The following is a 17114-nucleotide window of genomic DNA, read 5'->3' on the forward strand; positions in this document are numbered from 1 at the left end:
AAAAGGCTCTGGGTCTTCTAAGCAATCATTTTTGGACTGAGGAGTAGACAGGTCCATTCTGGAAGAACACAACTAAGCTTTTCCTCTTTCTAAATCTCCACTGCTTAAGTTTCATCCAGAGAATGTTAGAAATAGAATGCTTGATCCTGGATGTGTGGAAAACAGCCTTCTGTTGCCTTCTGTCCTTCTTTATGGCTTTGGGTGGATGGTTCTGGGTATCTGTGTGTCCTGGTCAGTCATTACAATATGACACATAGGGTTACAGAGTTTGGTATTGATGGGAAAATCTTAATGAGTGTTGTATGCTAGGCAAGAACTGGACCATAGCAATTGCTAGAAAAAGAAGGGCGGAAAGATCTTTTGGAAAAGTATACCTTGTTCAGTTCTTGGTAACTAAAAAAAAAAAAAAAAGAACAAAAGGAGGGGGCAGGCTCTGGTAGCTTACACCTGTACTTTTAGCTACTCAGGAGGTTGAGATCTGAGGACTGAGTTTTGGAACTAACCTGGGCAGAAAAGTCTGTGAGACTTTTATCTCCAGTTAACCAGCAAAAAGCCAGAAATAAAGCTGTGGCTTTATTTATATAGTGATGGCCTTGAGCAAAAAAGGCCCTGAATAACCCTGGTGTATATATACACATATGTACACACAAAACACACACGAAAGAGAGAGCAAAAAGAACAAAAGAAAAGTGGGCTTTCAGTTAAAAATAGTAGCATAGTGCTTACCCAGAATGTACCAGACTCTGAGTTCTATCTCCAATACTGTCAAAAGGGAAGGAAAAAAAGAGGGGTATTATTCCCAGTCTAGGCTGGGACTTTCTTTGGGTAAGGTAGGTTAGAAGGATGGAATGGGGTCTTATTATTGGGCCATTCTCAGGGGCCTGAAAGAGCAAGGAGGCACTCTGAGCAGGCTCATTGGCTGGGCAGCAGCAGCTCTGGTGATAACCCACTCCTGGGTTTTGTTGTCACATCTGTCATTATTTGGGGTATGAATGTAAGATCCTGCTCCTTCCCGCTCTAGGGCCCTCAGTTTCCAACAGCCCTCTCTATCTGCCCTACAATACATTGGTCTCCACCGTCGGAAGCATGGTGTTCAACGAGGGCGAGACCCAGAGGCTCATCGAGATCCTGTCTGAAAAGGCTGGCATCATTCAGGACACTTGGCATAAGGTGGGCCCAGAGGCCACTGCAGTGGGCCAGAGTAGTTTGCCCCCATCTCCTTTTCCTTTTAGAGACGGGTGAGTTGCAGTGATTTGGGGTCCTGGGACTCTTCCCCACCCCCCCACCCCCCATACATACCTCCCCAGATAGCATATCATGGATCATACCCAGCTCACCAGGCTTCAAAGGAAAATATTCCTACAACAGCCTCCACTTCTTTCCAGAAGAATCCTGCTATTCCCACCCATACTCAGGACACACAAATCACCATGCAGACGCTGTGACTCCTGCCATAGTCTGGTCACCCAAACCAGAAGTCTGTTAAGAGACAAGGGGCAGGGGTGGAACTCGGTGTTACAAATGCTCCCGGGGGTTGAACACAGAAGCTAGCTCTAGTTGGTTTGTGGCCAGAGCTCGGTGTGGCAGGGATGGTGAAGGAACACAGAGTGTATGTGTGAGGAGACCCTGCGGTGAGCTCTGAAATTCTCTTGGATTTCTCTCCGGCTTACCAGAGGCATGCTCAGAGGCTGGCTTCCCTTCCAGTGCCCCTGGCCACTGAGCTGCCTTGGGAAGTATACTATGCCAGAGTTCCTTAGGAAGTATACTATGCCAGAGTTCCTTAGCCAGAATTGGGATTGCAGATAATTTTGCTGGAAAATGAATGGCTAAAGGTGTGAGGGTATCCTGAGAGCCAGGTTGGGGTTTCCTCTCCTGAAGCCTGTGGTAGTCACCCCTCTTCCTTAGCTGCTACATGGTTATGCCGGGCAGCTTCAGTAATGTTGGGAAACTCCACCCAAGTAAGCATTGGGTAACGGGGTCCCATTGGGCCTGTGTGTTAGTGGGGGTCAGGGTTGATATGTCTATGGTCCCAGCATACTTGTGACTTTGTCCACAGAGTCTAACCTCCCCTCTCCTAGCTCCTATACTGCAGCTCTAGTCTGTATACCCAGACTCAAGCTGGTCCTAAAAACTGCCACCAGCAATCCTTTCACACATGGCCTGGGAGCCTCACTGTGGGTGGCTGAGTGGAGTCACTTTCCTCCTTGTGTGTAGTCAGGATGGTGCACTCATCTTGAAGATATCTGCTCCTACTTCAGTAGATACTCAGGCCTCTGCTCTTGTGGTGGAGGTGAGTAAGCCAAGTCTGTTTTCTCTGTTAACCTGGCTTTGTGGATGTTTGTAGGCCACTCCAAAGGGTGACCCTGTGGCAATTCTGAAACGCCAGCTAGAAGAGAAAGAAAAGCTGCTGGCCATGGAGCAGGAGGACGCAGCTGTTGCCAAGAGCAAACTAAGGGAACTCAACAAGGTATATAGCCCAAGCCGAGAAGCAAGTGTGTTCAAGGGGTTCGTCAGTCCTTCCCCCACCTCCCCCGTTATCTGAGGACCTCCTTATTCCTGGGGACACTGCTGCTCTTGGATCTTGCTCAGAGCTGGATCAGACAGGCAGCTTTTCCACCAACTTGCCTGCTAGGCATGTGGCTGTTATCAAGCATCAAAAGTGCCATGATTAGACATGATTTCTGAAGAGCCCAGGGTGGGGTGGGGTTGCTGCTTTGTAGCTATAAGAACACATGTTCCTTGCCTGGTAATGGGGATGCACCAGAACTGGCACTCACTGTCTGGTGCCTTGGTGCCAAGCCATCTTCTTGGGTAATATTACCAGGCAGGAGGATGGACACATTTTGGTCCATGGTTATTTTCTTGAGAGTTAGGGCAGGGGTTGGGAGTGGCTGCTTTTTTTTTCTCCTTTTCTAATACCCTCACCAGATCTAGATGCCTTCCCTCCCCTGTTGAGATAGTAGAACATATTCTTGATTGTGAACTGCAGGACTTAAGTCCTTGACTTTCCCTATCTCACCTTCCAGAGTCTGGGCTCTAAAGCAAGGTGAAGTCCGGCCATGGACCTCTGCCTCTAACCTCATGCTGCTCCTTATAGCTTTAGGAGATGCTCTTATATTCCCAAATGCCAATCTGATCTAAGAGGACCCTCTTCAAAGTCTGCTCCTAGTCTTTAGCCTCTGAGTTCACACCCAAGCACTACTTTCCTGCTGTTCTACCTCTGATCTCTCCCTGTTTTCTTACATCATTGCCTTCCCTCAGATGTATCCCATCCTTCTTTGCTTCCCCTGGAACTCTTCTCTTAGCCTTACTTGCTCCTCCTGCCTGGACAATTTTTTTGTATTCTGTAAAATTCAATTTGAAATAGTCTCCATCTTTAAGAAATCCCCTAAGGTCCTGTCCCAGACAGAGGTCTTTGTTAGGAATATGTGTCACAGACCTGTATCTGGCTCCTGATAGCTGTGAGCCTTGTACAGCAACCATTCCGGCTACCTTGCCTGTCCAGCCCAGCAGGCTGTTTGTAAGCAAGTAGTTCCCCAGGCCTGAAGCTGGCATGCAATTTCATTGGCATTTTGTACCACTGTTAAAGGTTGATAGTTTATGCTTTTGCACATTTTTTTCTTCCTATATCCCTGAAATTATGGCCATTGGTCTCAGAAGTTCTGTCAAGAGTCCTGTGCAGCTGGCATGCCAACTCATTCTTGTATCACATCTTTCTCAGCATGTTAAGGGAACATATGGGAACATGTGACTGAGCATGTGGAAGTTTCCTGAAATTAACCCCCACTGAAGCCAGTAAGATTATAAATAGGTTGTGTGTTCCATATTCTGATCTCTTCTACATGTTTTCTTTGTTCTTGTAGAGAAGTTTTTTATAGTTGAAAAAAGAGGTTTTGTTTAGATCTTTCTGGGAGTCATGTTTTAAGCATGAATTGCACTTAGAATGTCTGGGTCATGTGCCATGTGTGGGTGTGACTCCCGTGGGATGTGGGATGGGATGGGATGATGAAGTCCAGCAGCGCCGAACCCCAAGGGCCAGTACCTTTGTAGGAGCTTGTGGACCTGGGTGTCCCTCAGAGCTCCATCCTGATCCCCTGTGTGTTCAGGGTCATTGGGCAGACTTAAGGAATCCAGGCCAGGGCTCTAGTATCACAGCCAAGAACTCAACTTTCTAGAAAACCTTTCTAGCTTTATCTAGCCAGGCACCATGGGCTCTGCCAGCAGGACCTCCAGACTAGACCTATCCTATACCTCCCTTAATGCCTGAGATTGAAAGTCTGGGAGGAACTTGGGCTCTGACTCAGTGGTTAAGGAGACATGAGGCCCTCGGGGATGTCAAAGGGTGTTCTTGGGGTGCTGTGGTAGGAATTACAATTATCAGCCTTAATTGTGGATCCAGGGAAGACACACACCAAGCCATGTGGAACCCCACTAAGCCTCTGCCATAGCACCAGAAGAAAAAATGTATGACCAGAGCCCCAAAGAATGTACCAAGTCATTTCTATACCAAGTACTCATGCCAGTTCTGTGCTTCCTTGCCTAGCCAGAGAGAGAAAACCAGGCTTGACCTCTGACCTCCCACCACCATCAGGACTACTTTTCAAAAATACAAATGTGGCGCTGCCCCCACCTTACCTGCCCTCTTGTCTGATATTTCCTTTAAGGAGATGGCCTCAGAAAAGGCCAAGGCTGCAGCAGGCGAAGCCAAGGTGAAGAAGCAGCTGGTAGCGCGTGAGCAGGAGATTGCGGCTGTGCAGGCACGCATGCAAGCCAGCTACCGGGAGCACGTGAAGGAGGTGCAGCAGCTGCAGGGCAAGGTGAGCCGTGGCTCCTAGGCTTGGAGGATAGGGCAGGCTGAGGAAAGTCGAAAGTCCTGGGTGACCAGCGGGCAAGACCTGAGACCGGTGGTAGGGAGGGAAGAGGGAGAGGATACCTGTGGGGAGCCTGTAGGACAGAGGTACTGCATTTGGCCAGGTAGTGCCTGGCATCCCACTATGTATGTATTTGATACTGATAACCAAGAAGGTATAAAATGTACTAAAGAGTACTTTTTAAAAGTGTATAACCTTAAGTGGCCAGCAGTATATTGCAGCCTCCTAGGTGCTTTAGAGTCAAGTTCTTTTGCTCCACCTGAACCTGGAGTAATGCTGGCTCCACCTTCCCACATGAGGTTGGGAGAATCTCAAAACAAGAGGCCTGAATATTGAAGAGCCCAACATAGAGCTCAGGCCACTTGCCTGTCTGGACTGGCCTTCATTGTCAGAGTGTAATGCTTATTTCTGACACCTGACTCTGCTCATTTGGACCCTGGCTGCCTCCCTCCAGTATGTCTCAGAAAGTAGCATGGACGGTCAAAAGTCAGGAAACGAGTCTTCCTTACGGTGGTTTGTAGACTGTGATTTTGGTCAGGTGCTTTTATCGCAAAACAGTCAGCCCATGTGATCTCAACAGCAGACATGTATGAGCATGTCTCAGGCTCTGGGCTGAGTGCTGGGTTGAGGGCAGGCTGAGAGCGGTGAGGAGGAAGATACCTAAAAATTGTGGAGCAGGTGTGAGGATCCTACAGGTTGTAGCCTAGAGGTCAGCGTTCCCTGTATGGTTGAGCAGCACTGTGATGCTCTCCTCAATGACTTTCCAGATCCGAACTCTTCAGGAGCAGCTGGAGAATGGCCCCAACACCCAGCTAGCCCGCCTACAGCAGGAGAACTCTATCCTGAGGGATGCCTTGAACCAGGCTACAAGCCAGGTGGAGAGCAAGTAAGCTGAATGGCCCACACGGAGAGCTTTGGAGCTTATGGGGGCTCCTTGGACTTTCAAGGGGCTATGGCAGACACATTCTTAATTTCTTGCTCAATATGCAGCTGGTGTAGCATCTGTACATGGGCCCCATGTGTTGAATGGGCCACCTATGCGTTTCCACTGCTTCCTCATGCAGGGCCCGGTGCGGACCATCTCTTGTGTAGGTTCTGGGCAACTGAATTTTCTGGCAGGTGACCTGATGCACTTCAGGTCAGATCCCTGAAGAAGAGCAGCATTCTCTCTCTTGAAGCCGAAAGTGGGTCTGAAGCCCTCTCTTGCCAACATGCACAGTGTCTTTTGGGTTAAGCATCCCTCAGACTCTGGCTGGTGCTGGAGTCTCACTGTCCTGGCAGAGTGATACTTGCTGCGTCCCTGTCTTCATAGAATCCTCCCAGGGGGCTGTTCAACACTCCTGTTTGTGGCCAGAGTAGCAATACCAAGCAGTTTGTTTAGAATGAGAGTGTGTTGGTGATTTAGGGACCTGCTATGGCCTCAGCTTCCACTGGGCACACCATCTCCCCTTATATCCTGTGAGTGAGTCGTTTCCTGGTACCCAGGCTCTTGTTTAGCAGAGTTCCTACTCTTACTTCCTGTCAGCTGAAATGCTAGAGAGTTCATAGCCAGCACCCCAGGTCTGGAAGGCAGTTCTTTGCTTCCAGTGTTCACACTGTCCTCCTGGCCCCTGCTTCCCAATTCTACTGTTGCAGTCTCAGAAAGCTGTCCTCAGGAACCGTGCTGCAGCGCAGTTGATACCCATCTTTACTGTCTGTTGGCCTAAAATGCCTGCTAGAGTCCTCTTACTCCGAGATCTCTCATCAAGAGGACTAGCTGATCCCTGACACCTGACCTTATGACCAGATGTTGCGTAAGAACGCCTTAGCACCAGAGCTGGGCAGTGAAGGAGGGCTAGGTACAGCATTTTCCTGGCTGTGATAGCCACCTTCTCACGGCTGTACCTTCTGTTGAGGTCCTCTCTGCATGTGCATATACATGTCTGTATCTCCTTCCTGATGCTCAGCAGCTAGAGGCTTCCTTTGAAGCCTTTGGCAGAAGGTGATAGGGACTGAGGAATGCTCTGGCCCCCTTTATCATGCAGAATCTGCTGGGGCTCTAAAACCCAAGAACTTGTTGAGCCAAGGTAGTAACCGCCGCCTCCCTTGAGTCTGGATGCCCCGTCTAAGAGGAAGTGCGGAGCACTGCCCTGGGTTTCCTGGGCCCCATCTCTCAGCCCATGTGGTCCTTTCTATCCGGTCACCTGACTCTTGGTGTGGTAAGCCCTGCCTCTTTTATGTGAAAAGAGCAACTTGCCTTGTTTTTATCTACATTTCCAGTGGTTTTCTTCTTTTTTTGTGCTAATACCAGGGTTTGAACTTGAGCTTCATGCTTGCTCAGCTTGTTTGTGCTGCTGGTGTTCTTCCACTTGAGCCCATGCCTCCAGTCCACCTTTTTGATAGTTAATTAGAGATAGAATCTTGCAGACTTTTCTGCCTGGGCAGGCACCATTATCCAGATCTTAGCTTCCTAAGTAGCTAGGATTACAGGGCTGAGCCACCAGCGCCCATCTCCAGTGGTTTCTTAAAGGGGTTCCTCTGGGATGCTTCGTTGTACCTTCTGCCTTTGCTTTCTCTGGACTATACTGCTAGCAAAATATCTTTGACAATACTGCTCCTATAGTGCAGTAATAGTTCTAAGACCTGAATACTTACAAAACAACAGATGTCTCAGAGGGAGGCACAGGCAGCTGGGCCTTGCTACCCTCTTCTGTCCATCAGTCAGGGCTGATGACTGTCTTACAGGCAGAATGCTGAGTTGGCAAAGCTCCGGCAGGAACTCAGCAAGGTCAGCAAGGAGCTGGTAGAGAAATCAGAGGCTTCAAGACAGGAGGAGCAGCAGCGGAAGGCTCTGGAAGCCAAGGCAGCCACCTTTGAGAAGCAGGTCCTGCAGCTACAGGTGAGTCAGCATGGTGGCCACCCCAGTATCCCTGTTGGCTGCTTTCTAAGACTGTCTGCCTGGTCATATTGAGTCATCTCTTTCAAGTTATCTCTTGATGGCTGGAGATGAAAGTAGTGCTGAGATTTGAACCCTCAATCTTAGCCTTGTTAGTACCTAGTGGGTACTTTTTATGTGTTGAGCATCATTATGAGTACTTTCCAAGCATTAACTCAGGTAATTATCATTGTGACTCTCTAAGGGAAGTGGCACTTGCAATTTACCTAGAAGGAAAAGAGAAGGCAAACAACTTCCCTAAATTTACATGGCCAGGACATGGCAAAGGCGGATTTGTACCCTCTGAGTCTAGCTCCAGGTTACATTTGTCCTCCTATATTGGCCACCACTGCCAGTTCTGCCAGGGAGCTAACTGGCCATAGAAACTGTAGCCTCAAAGCTATGTTTCCAAGGGGATATGCCTGTTCTCCTTCAGAGAGGAGACTATCTAGGATGCTTTCCTCAGCCCAGGGGCCTTGTTGATTTCTGATACCCCCACTGGCTCATACCAAAGCAAGTTGACAAAGCTGGGCTCAGGTGGCTCAGGCCTGTAATCCTAGCTACTCAGGAGGTTGAGATCTGAGGATCACAGTTCAAAACCAGCCGGGGCAGGAAAGTCTGTGAAACTCTTTTCTCCAACTAACCACCAGAAAACCGGAAGTGGCGTTGTGACTCAAGTGATAGAGCTGTAGCCTTGAGCTGAAGAGCTGAGGGACAGCACCCAGGCCCAGAGTTCAAGCCCCACAGCCGACCAAAAAAAAAAAAAAATTTTGATCTGGTCTAGACCAGTTACCTAAGAGTCCTGCTTCTCTTTTGCACTTGGCCATGATACTAGTACCTGTCCATAGGGTGGCTGTGGGAATAAGCCATGCTGGCACACTCAGACCTAGAACAGGGCCTTGCACAGAAACAAGTTCAGTAAATGTGAACTTTACAGAGACATTCAGGAAATCCAAATGAGGCTGTAGTTTTACTTTAGCCTGTCAAGCTGAAGTCCTTCCTTCATCTTCAGCCACTTCACTGCAAGCCATCTCTCCAGGGACCAGGGTAGGCAAGACTTCCTGTGCTGACCTTAAGTCTAAAATCATTGGCTTCAGGGAGTAGCTCCTCACCTCCAGCCCCGGGCCTTTCTGCCCTTGGGTGGCTTAGTGAGTCTGTGTGGAGGAAATGGCAAAGTTCTCTTTGAGGATCACTTGACATGGCTTCTTGCTTCAGTGGATAAACTCAGTTTTAGAAATGCAGAGTATTTCACAGAGGTTCCCAGCACAGGACCAACTTTGAAATAATTTGATGAGATTGGCAATGCTGACCACCTTCTCGGCAAAAAGAGTTGAGGTCCTCATGTGTTCATGTGCTTTTCACTTAAGATTCTAAGGTTTGAGTTCCCTTCTATTTCCGTATTGTTAGAACCAGTGTTCTAATTGTGATGGTCAAGGGCAGTCTCCATGTAGTCTAAGCTGAATCTCCTTTTTAAAGAAGAAAGAGAAACCACTGGTGCTTTCTCTGGTGGCCGAGTGTCTCTGCCCTCTCTCTTGGTGACAGCAGAGCTGTGAGGGTGTGGAATCCAAGAGAAAGAGGCAGGATCCTGCTGTGGTACCAGGGCAGAGGAAAAGCAGGTCTTCCCAATGCAGTTATTGACAGTTGTTCCTTTCTTTCCTCCCCCAGATAGGGAACTGAGTAGAACCACTGCCATCTTTTAATGCAGAGAAAAACACTCCCCACCCTAAAGCTGTCCATTTTCCCTGCACAGTATCCACAGCCCGGTGGGCACACTCTTAGCAATGGATTCAGTGGCTTCAGACCTACCTCTTCTGTGATGGCTGCTATCATAAAAGTTAGCTGAATAGCAGCCCTTAAAGAGAATGAAAAGTGGGATGTGGGAACGCCACCTTGCTGAAGGAGTAGAGGCATTGCTCAGAGCTTCACTTTGGTCTCTAGAGTCATCTTTTTGACTGGCCCTGCTCACCTAGCCCTGCCTTACACAAACTTTTGAATTTCATAGTCAGTGATCTAGTCTTTTGGGAAATCAGTCTTTTTCAAAGAGATTAACAAGCACTTCCCTGGAGCTCAGTGTGTGGGAATACTGGAAATATGGACTAAGACGTCCATTGGAAAATCAGTTGGGACCATCAGAGACTGAGTGCAATCTGCCTGCCACTGGGTAGGGAACTGCATGGACATCTGTGCATCAAAGCTCTTGTGGCTCTTAAATCTGCATACTGCTGCAGAAGTCTCCCTGATTCAAATTGAACCCCATGAAATTGCCATTTTTATGGCTTAAACAAGGTGGAACATTGGCAGTTTGATATGGCTGCATCTTTTAAGTCAGAAGTGGAGAACATTTTTTGCCAAGGGTCATTTGGATATTTATAACATCATTCACAGGCCATACAAAATGATCAGTCCAGGCAGACAGATTGTGGGCAGCCATTGAGAAGCATGTGAGAAGCATACGTGTCTGTCCTGTGATTTTTTTGAGGACTGGGAATGTGGCTCAGGTGCTTGAAGCCCTGAGTTCAACTCCCCAGTACTCCCAAACTTAAAAAAAAATCTGGTCAAATGATCAGACGAGGCTGCATGTTCCCTATCTTTTCTTTATGTGAACGATCTTGGAGAACTGCCATATAAGTGATCTTGACCATGGACCTGCTTGTTTGTGTATTGCTGCAAGAGGCCCACCAGACTGACATTTCTGGGGAAAGAGTCAAAAGACCTTCCTGAGGAAACTGCTAGTTTACTTTGAATCACTAATTTTGGACTCAGGCTGTACACTTGTATTCACAAATCACCTGAGAAGATTAAAATATTAAAACACCCCAGAGAAGTAGGAAAGGAACAATGGAGTCAAATTGTGCAGTTTGAGAGCATTCAGAAATAAGAGATCTTTCTTGACAGACAAATCAAAGACTACCACACAGGGATTTAGTAGGAAAAGGAAGGCCATGTAAAGAACTTTGACCTCTTCAACCTCAGAGTTGATGAAGGCCCAGTCTCCTCGCTTCCTCACAGCCCTGTTTCATCCCTCCTTCCCCAGGCATCTCATAAGGAAAGTGAGGAGGCTCTGCAGAAGCGCCTGGATGAGGTCAGCCAGGAGCTGTGCCGTACACAGACCAGCCATGCCAGCCTCCGAGCAGATGCTGAGAAGGCCCAGGAGCAACAGCAACGGATGGCAGGTGAGGATGGTGTCCCTGCGGTCCCTGCTACCGGAAGGAGCCAGGGGAGTCTGTTCACTGTTGTCCTACCGCCAGCACCACGGCACAGTGGGCCAACCCTACCCCTTGGAGAGTTGAAGAGGCTGGGATTGCCCCTCCGACCTCCTGCCCCCGTGGGGGCAAGCCAGTAGCAGACTGCCCTCTAGGTGTGCAGAGTAGACATGAAGTGGGGCCGTGAAAGGTCTGCAAAGGCTGGATAGGGCACATGGCCTGGTGAGAGCCAGTGCCATGGCTTCTGGACTAGCAGTGCCTCCCATAAGGTCAGAATCATGGCAGTGCTTTCTATCCAAAGACTTAAGCTGTGGAGGGACAGATAAATCTATGGAAGGGTGGAAGGTGTGGCTTCCAGAGCCCCATGTTTTATTTTATAGCTCCTCAGCTCTGCTGCTATGGCCAAATGTGGCAACAAACAATGTGGAATGAACCCTCATGGCTGTTCATGACTGTTTAAATGAAGCTTCATTTATTAAAAACAGGCAAGGAGAGGAGCAGCCTGTGGCCCATTTGCTGGTCCCTTCTCTAGAAGGCTGAGTGTGGCTTTAGTCATGGGAGGCTTCTCTGAAGTAGTTGTGAATGATGATGGGGTCAGGCCCAGAGGGGAACAAGCGCAGAGCTCTTGAGAAGTGAATCAGCTTGAACATGGTCTTTGTAAACAAGCAATGAGGTAAACCAAATGCTAGAACTGAGGAAGTGGCGCTGTAGCTCAAGTGGTAGAGCGCTCGCCTTGAGCTGAAGAGCTGAGGGACAACGCCCAGGCCCAGAGTTCAAGCCCCAAAATAAACTATATAGAGCACTCAGAACCTCGGCGATTTAAAACATTATTGTTGCCGGGCGCTGGTGGCTCACGCCTGTAATCCTAGCTACTTAAGAGGCTGAGATCTGAGGATCGCGGTTCAAAGCCAGCCCGGGCAGGAGAGACCGTGAGACTCCTATCTCCAATAAACCACCAGAAAACCGGAAGTGGCACTGTAGCTCAAGTGGTAGAGCGCTCGCCTTGAGCTGAAGAGCTGAGGGACAGTGCCCAGGCCCAGAGTTCAAGCCCCACGACCGACCAAAAAAAAAAAAAAAGCTAGAACTGAGAGGGCTGTCATTAGCACAGGGCCTAATGGGCAGGGGCTCCCCTTTCCTGTGAGGAGTAGTGTGACAGGAAGGTTTGGGGACCAGGGACAGAACAGTCTCACCTGTACTTCTGGATACTCTGGTCCTGGCTGGAGAATGGACAACAGGGACAGGAGTGGCCCGTAGAGAACAAGGACAAGGTTCTCAGTGGTCCAGCCCCAAGCCTCAGGGCTTGGTCCAAGAAGCTGTAGAGGTGGTAATGGGGACAAATTGGCAGAGATGACAAAGGGTGAGAGAAAACAGCAGCCAGGATGAGGACACCTGGGAGGTTGAAATCCTGATTGTGAGTTGCCTGGATACAGCTTCATTTAGAATTTGCAGGCAGCAGAGCCTGGGGTTATGAATAAGATTGGGCCTAGGGGAGGGTGTCACAGGTGCATACCTGAGCCACAAGCAAAGCTGTGGGACATCTAAAATCAACTGAAGAGGAGGGCATTTGGTGAAGAGAAGGGGGCTCAGGAAACGTCCTGGGTAGGCTTGGTTGGCTGGGTCCACATAGTTGCTTAAAAAGAGTCTCTGGCAACTTGCCCCTACTTACTCTTGGTCTCAGCTGATATGAGGCAAGAATGAGCTAGAGAATGAATCTTTAGAAGCTTCAGCATATACCCAACTATAGATCTCCATCATTTTCTTATCAAGGGGTCTGTGGACATTTCATTTTACCTAATGATCCTCAAAAGTGCCATCGCCAGGATATGACTTTTCTTATATTACTCTCAGTACTCATGAGAAGCTCCATTGGTAAGAAGGGATTCTAAAACCTCATGTGCCTGAGGAGAGGGGTAGCAGGTTGAGCTGTCCGCCCCAGGCCCTGACTTCTCTCTTATTTCCCTTTTGCAACAGAGCTGCACAGCAAATTACAGTCTTCCGAGGGAGAAGTGAAGAGCAAGTGTGAGGAGCTGAGTGATCTCCATGGGCAACTCCAGGAAGCCAGGGCAGAGAATTCACAACTCACAGAGAGGATCCGGTCCATCGAAGCCCTGCTAGAGGCCGGGCAAGCCCAGGATACCCAGGTCAGCCCCTTCCCAGGCTGACAGGAGGGGAGGGAGGACTCCATTGAGCAAAGGGCCTCTTGCCCTGACTAGTAGCTGCACAAGTGAGCCTCATGGAGACCAAGGAGATTTCTGTGTCTCGTTCCAGGCCATCCGAGCTGAGGCCGACCAGCAGCAGACCCGGTAAGCTGGCAAGGTGGAGGGCTGAGGGACTGCTGGGCTCCTGCCCACTCAGTTCAGCCTCAGCACAGAGTGACCCTGGGCCTCTGTGAGCTGGGACATTGAGCTGGTTGCTTGAGTTCCCTGGAGGAAGATAACCTTTCAGAAGTCTCTGTCCTATTCCTCTGTCTCCCTAGTGACTTGGAGAAGAGGACAGGTCTGGGTTGGGGGAAGAATGCAGCCTTGCAACGAGTCCTGTTTTAGTCAGTTTTCCATCGCTATTTAACAGACTTTCTTTAGCTGGATATTCTGGGGAAAAGGATTTAGAGGCAGAAAGTTCCATGTATGTAGCTTGTGGTGAGAGCCTCATGGTGAATGGCCTAATGCTGTGTGCAAGGACGGGAGGTCACATGGCAAGACAGAAAACCAGGGACAGGGAGGGGCCAGGCTTACTCTTTTATAACAACTCACTCAGAGAAACCAACTTACTCAAAAAAAACCAGCATCATTTCCTCCTTGGGACAACGCCCCCAGTGACTTAACTACTTCTGCCAGGCCTCACCATTTCTTTTCACTGTGTATGTGCCAGTACGTAGGGCTTGAATGCAGGGCCTGGGCACTGTCTCTTAGCTTTTTTTGCTCAAGGCTGTCATTTTACAAATTGAGCCACAGCCCTACTTCCAGCTTTTTGATGATTAAGTGGAGAGTCTCACAGACTTTCCCGCCTGGGCTGGATTTGAACCACATCCCTTAGATCTCAGCCTCCCGAATAGCTAGGATTACAGGCTTGATCCACCAGGGCTTGGCTCTGTCACTTCTTAATACTACCTCGTTGAGGAACTAATCTTCCAAAATGCTGAACCACTGGGGGAAAGAGAACACCCAAAGCACAACCAGCTCTGTGCTCAGTCTCAAAAACCCAAACTCATTTGTGTGGAGGGTGGGAGCTACCTCAACAAGAGCAGATGTCCTGCCACTACTCTTCATCATTCCAGTCGTTCAAATTGGAAGTAGATGGATATGGTCAAGGCTTTCTGCTGCCCCCATATTTGGGATGTTGAAGCAGTTTAGCACTGACTTGATCATGCTACCGGGCTGTTTTTCCCACTTCACCACTGACTAGACCTTGTTTTCTGTCAGTGTCAGCAGTCCTAGCACCAGGCCCTGTTCAGAGACTATTAGTTTGCTGTTGCCTTAGCAACAGAGCTGACACCTGGGTGGGGTGGCTCAAGAGTCCAGAGTCCTTGTGATCATTACCTCTGAGGTAGATGTTCACACCTCCTGGGTGTGTCCCAGCTACCTGTCCCCAAAGCAGCTGTGTTGGAGAGGATGTCTTCTATCCTCCAACCCCCCCCCTCCCCCTCAAATGAGGTTACTTATTCTGGCCATCATTGATAAAGAGTTATTTATCTTCCCATATGCTTCTCAGCAAATTTTTCTCCTCAGACCACAGCTAGTATCCCCTGGCACCCATTGGGATCTGTGGTTTCCTTTCCCAGAAGGCATGGATGTTCATATTTATGAGGGAAGAGAGGCTGAATTCACTTGCTTATTTTTATTTTTCTCTTGCATTTTAAGATTAGACTTTGAAACTGGGCGTGGTGTTGCATACCTGTTGATTCCACCCTTGAGAGGCCAGCAAAAGTTCTGAGCCACATAAGACCCTGCATTAAAGAACAAAGATTAGATTCTTGCACCACACAGCAGATTACTAGCATAATAATTTACATAGCAAATAGGATTAATTTTAATTTTTTATATCATGCAAAAATATCTGGCAGGAACTGGCTTATATCCTTTTCTGTTTATCTGTAAGTTGTCTAGGCTAGACCACCCTGTTCGGATGATTGAGGTCAGTTCTGTAACTTGGGAGTGACTCCTGGTGTGGAGTGTGGACTATTATCAGTGTGTTCTTGCCACTGACACATAGACTCCTTCAGGTCTTATTCTGGAGACACTCTGGGGTTGCACACTCCAGAGGTGGCTTGCTGGAGGAGGCTCTTGATTTGAGGGAGATCTGAGGGGGTTCTTCCCGCAGAGCTTTGAAGGTAGGGTGAAGGTACCTGTGGTCCTGAAACCAATCAATGTTCAAGCAGTCGGCTAGGGTTTTCAATGAGGGCCACTGATTTCAGGATAAAACTATGAAGCTTGCTCAAGAGTGCTGGTGGCTCACTCCTGTATCCTAACTACCCAGTAGACTGAGATCTGAGGATCTCAGTTCAAAACCAGACTGAGGAGGAAGGTCTGTGAGATGCTTATCTCCAGTTAGCCACCAAAAAATGGGAAGTGAACTTGGAGTTCAAATGGTACATTGAGCAAAAAAGCTCAAGGATAGCACCCAGGCCCTTAGTTCACATGTGTACGTGTGTGTGTGTGCGCGTGTGTGCGCATAGACACACACGTGCTGTGCCAGGCTGGAGTCCATCATCAAGGTGGTAAGGATGGCCACCTTGATTGCTAGGCCTGACATTATGGTCAATTAGTGTGCAATAGAAAGGTGGTTTTCAAAAAGGCCTTGACCATGGCTTCCCAGGAGAACAAGTAAAGTACATCAGGTCCCCATCTGGCTAGCAGTAGTAGCAGAGCCTTCCTTTACCCGGCTAGTGGCAGCTCCCGCTCATGGGTCTTCTTCCTGAATCTGGGTGACTCTTGGGATTGCTTATTCAAGCCACCATTGGCTACTTCTGGATTTTAGGTTTCATACATCTTCGGACTTCACTGTCTGTCTTCTAAATCTGAATGCAGAAGGGGGCATGTTAAAGTGTCCATTGGAAATGTTCCAGTTTTCGTAGCAGCATCAACCACTCACTGCTCGATGGTGAGGGTAGACAAAGCCCAGTGGGTTAGTCCAGGTAGGACTAACACTTCACTAATCCCTCAATGGCAGGGGGTTCTTTCGGCTAAGTTCTCAGATCCCAGGAGAGAGAAGCCTTTGGGTTTCAGAATTAGAAGTTAATGGCCTCTTGGGAACACGCAAAAGCAGTGGTGCCCAGAGTCCCAGTGAGTGAGATGACAGCATGAGTCTTCAGTTGGGGTATCTTCCTAGGAAGCAGAGCCTGGGACAGATGCAGCTGTGGGGAATGGGGAACTCCTTGCAGTGTAAAGTCTCAGGCAGGGCTTGGTTTCCTGGGCAGATGAAGGAGTCCTTTCTGAAATAGAGCCAAGGCTATGACCTTACTATATCCCCCAGACTCAAGGAGCTGGAGTCCCAGGTGTTGTGTCTGGAGAAGGAGGCTGCGGAACTCAAGGAGGCCATGGAGCAGCAGAAAGGGAAGAACAATGTGAGTGATGCCGCTGAGCTGGGGTGGGAAGAATAGGGTAGGAACAGAGTGAGGCTGTCAGGGAAGATCTTGGGGACAGGGACTCTGCTGTGGAGCCTGCCCCAGATTATCAGATAAAAAGAGGGCCCAGCTTGTTTGCCATACTCTTCCCTTCCTGCCTTGTTTGCTATGGGCTCCCCTCTCTCCTCCAGCCTCGTCCTTCTCCTGCAGACCACTAGTGGCTCCAGTGCACATTGTCCTTGGGGCAGCTTACATCATGCCTCCAAGCATGGTACCATTCCTGGGGGACACAGTGTGCCAGTTGGCCTGGCCTGTGACATGTGGTTTACTCTAAGCATGTGAGTATAGGCTCATGCTGGAGAAGGGCCTGGAGGAACTGGACAGGTGACACACTGTCCCTCTCTGGAGGCTGGATTGGCCTTGGCCCATCCTCTTCACCTGCCCTGTGACACAGTCAGGGCTTGCTGGCTGCTTCCCTGTAGAGGCAGAAACTTCCCCGGGAGCATTCCAGGGCCAGAGCCTGTTGGGAGTCCATGCTTGCTGTTCAGCTGCAGGACCCATTTTTC

At 49.0% G+C, this 17114-nt stretch overlaps 1 protein-coding gene across 13 annotated transcripts in view; it reads left to right on the forward strand.

Moving 5' to 3' along the window:
* Rrbp1 (ribosome binding protein 1) overlaps positions 1 to 17114 on the forward strand; it is a 43340-nt gene that overhangs the window by 15788 nt on the left and 10438 nt on the right. For all 13 annotated transcript variants that reach the window (XM_013027086.1, XM_013027087.1, XM_013027088.1 and 10 more), the window contains 9 exons: positions 1022 to 1170; positions 2345 to 2467; positions 4665 to 4817; positions 5639 to 5757; positions 7596 to 7749; positions 10820 to 10958; positions 12960 to 13129; positions 13257 to 13291; positions 16458 to 16548. In XM_013027086.1, coding sequence (XP_012882540.1) covers positions 1022 to 1170; positions 2345 to 2467; positions 4665 to 4817; positions 5639 to 5757; positions 7596 to 7749; positions 10820 to 10958; positions 12960 to 13129; positions 13257 to 13291; positions 16458 to 16548 — 1133 coding nt within the window. The remainder of the gene's footprint in view (positions 1 to 1021; positions 1171 to 2344; positions 2468 to 4664; positions 4818 to 5638; positions 5758 to 7595; positions 7750 to 10819; positions 10959 to 12959; positions 13130 to 13256; positions 13292 to 16457; positions 16549 to 17114) is intronic.

The sequence above is a fragment of the Dipodomys ordii genome, unplaced genomic scaffold (genome assembly GCF_000151885.1).
Source record: "Dipodomys ordii isolate 6190 unplaced genomic scaffold, Dord_2.0 Scaffold99, whole genome shotgun sequence".
In the NCBI taxonomy this organism is placed as follows: domain Eukaryota; kingdom Metazoa; phylum Chordata; class Mammalia; order Rodentia; family Heteromyidae; genus Dipodomys; species Dipodomys ordii.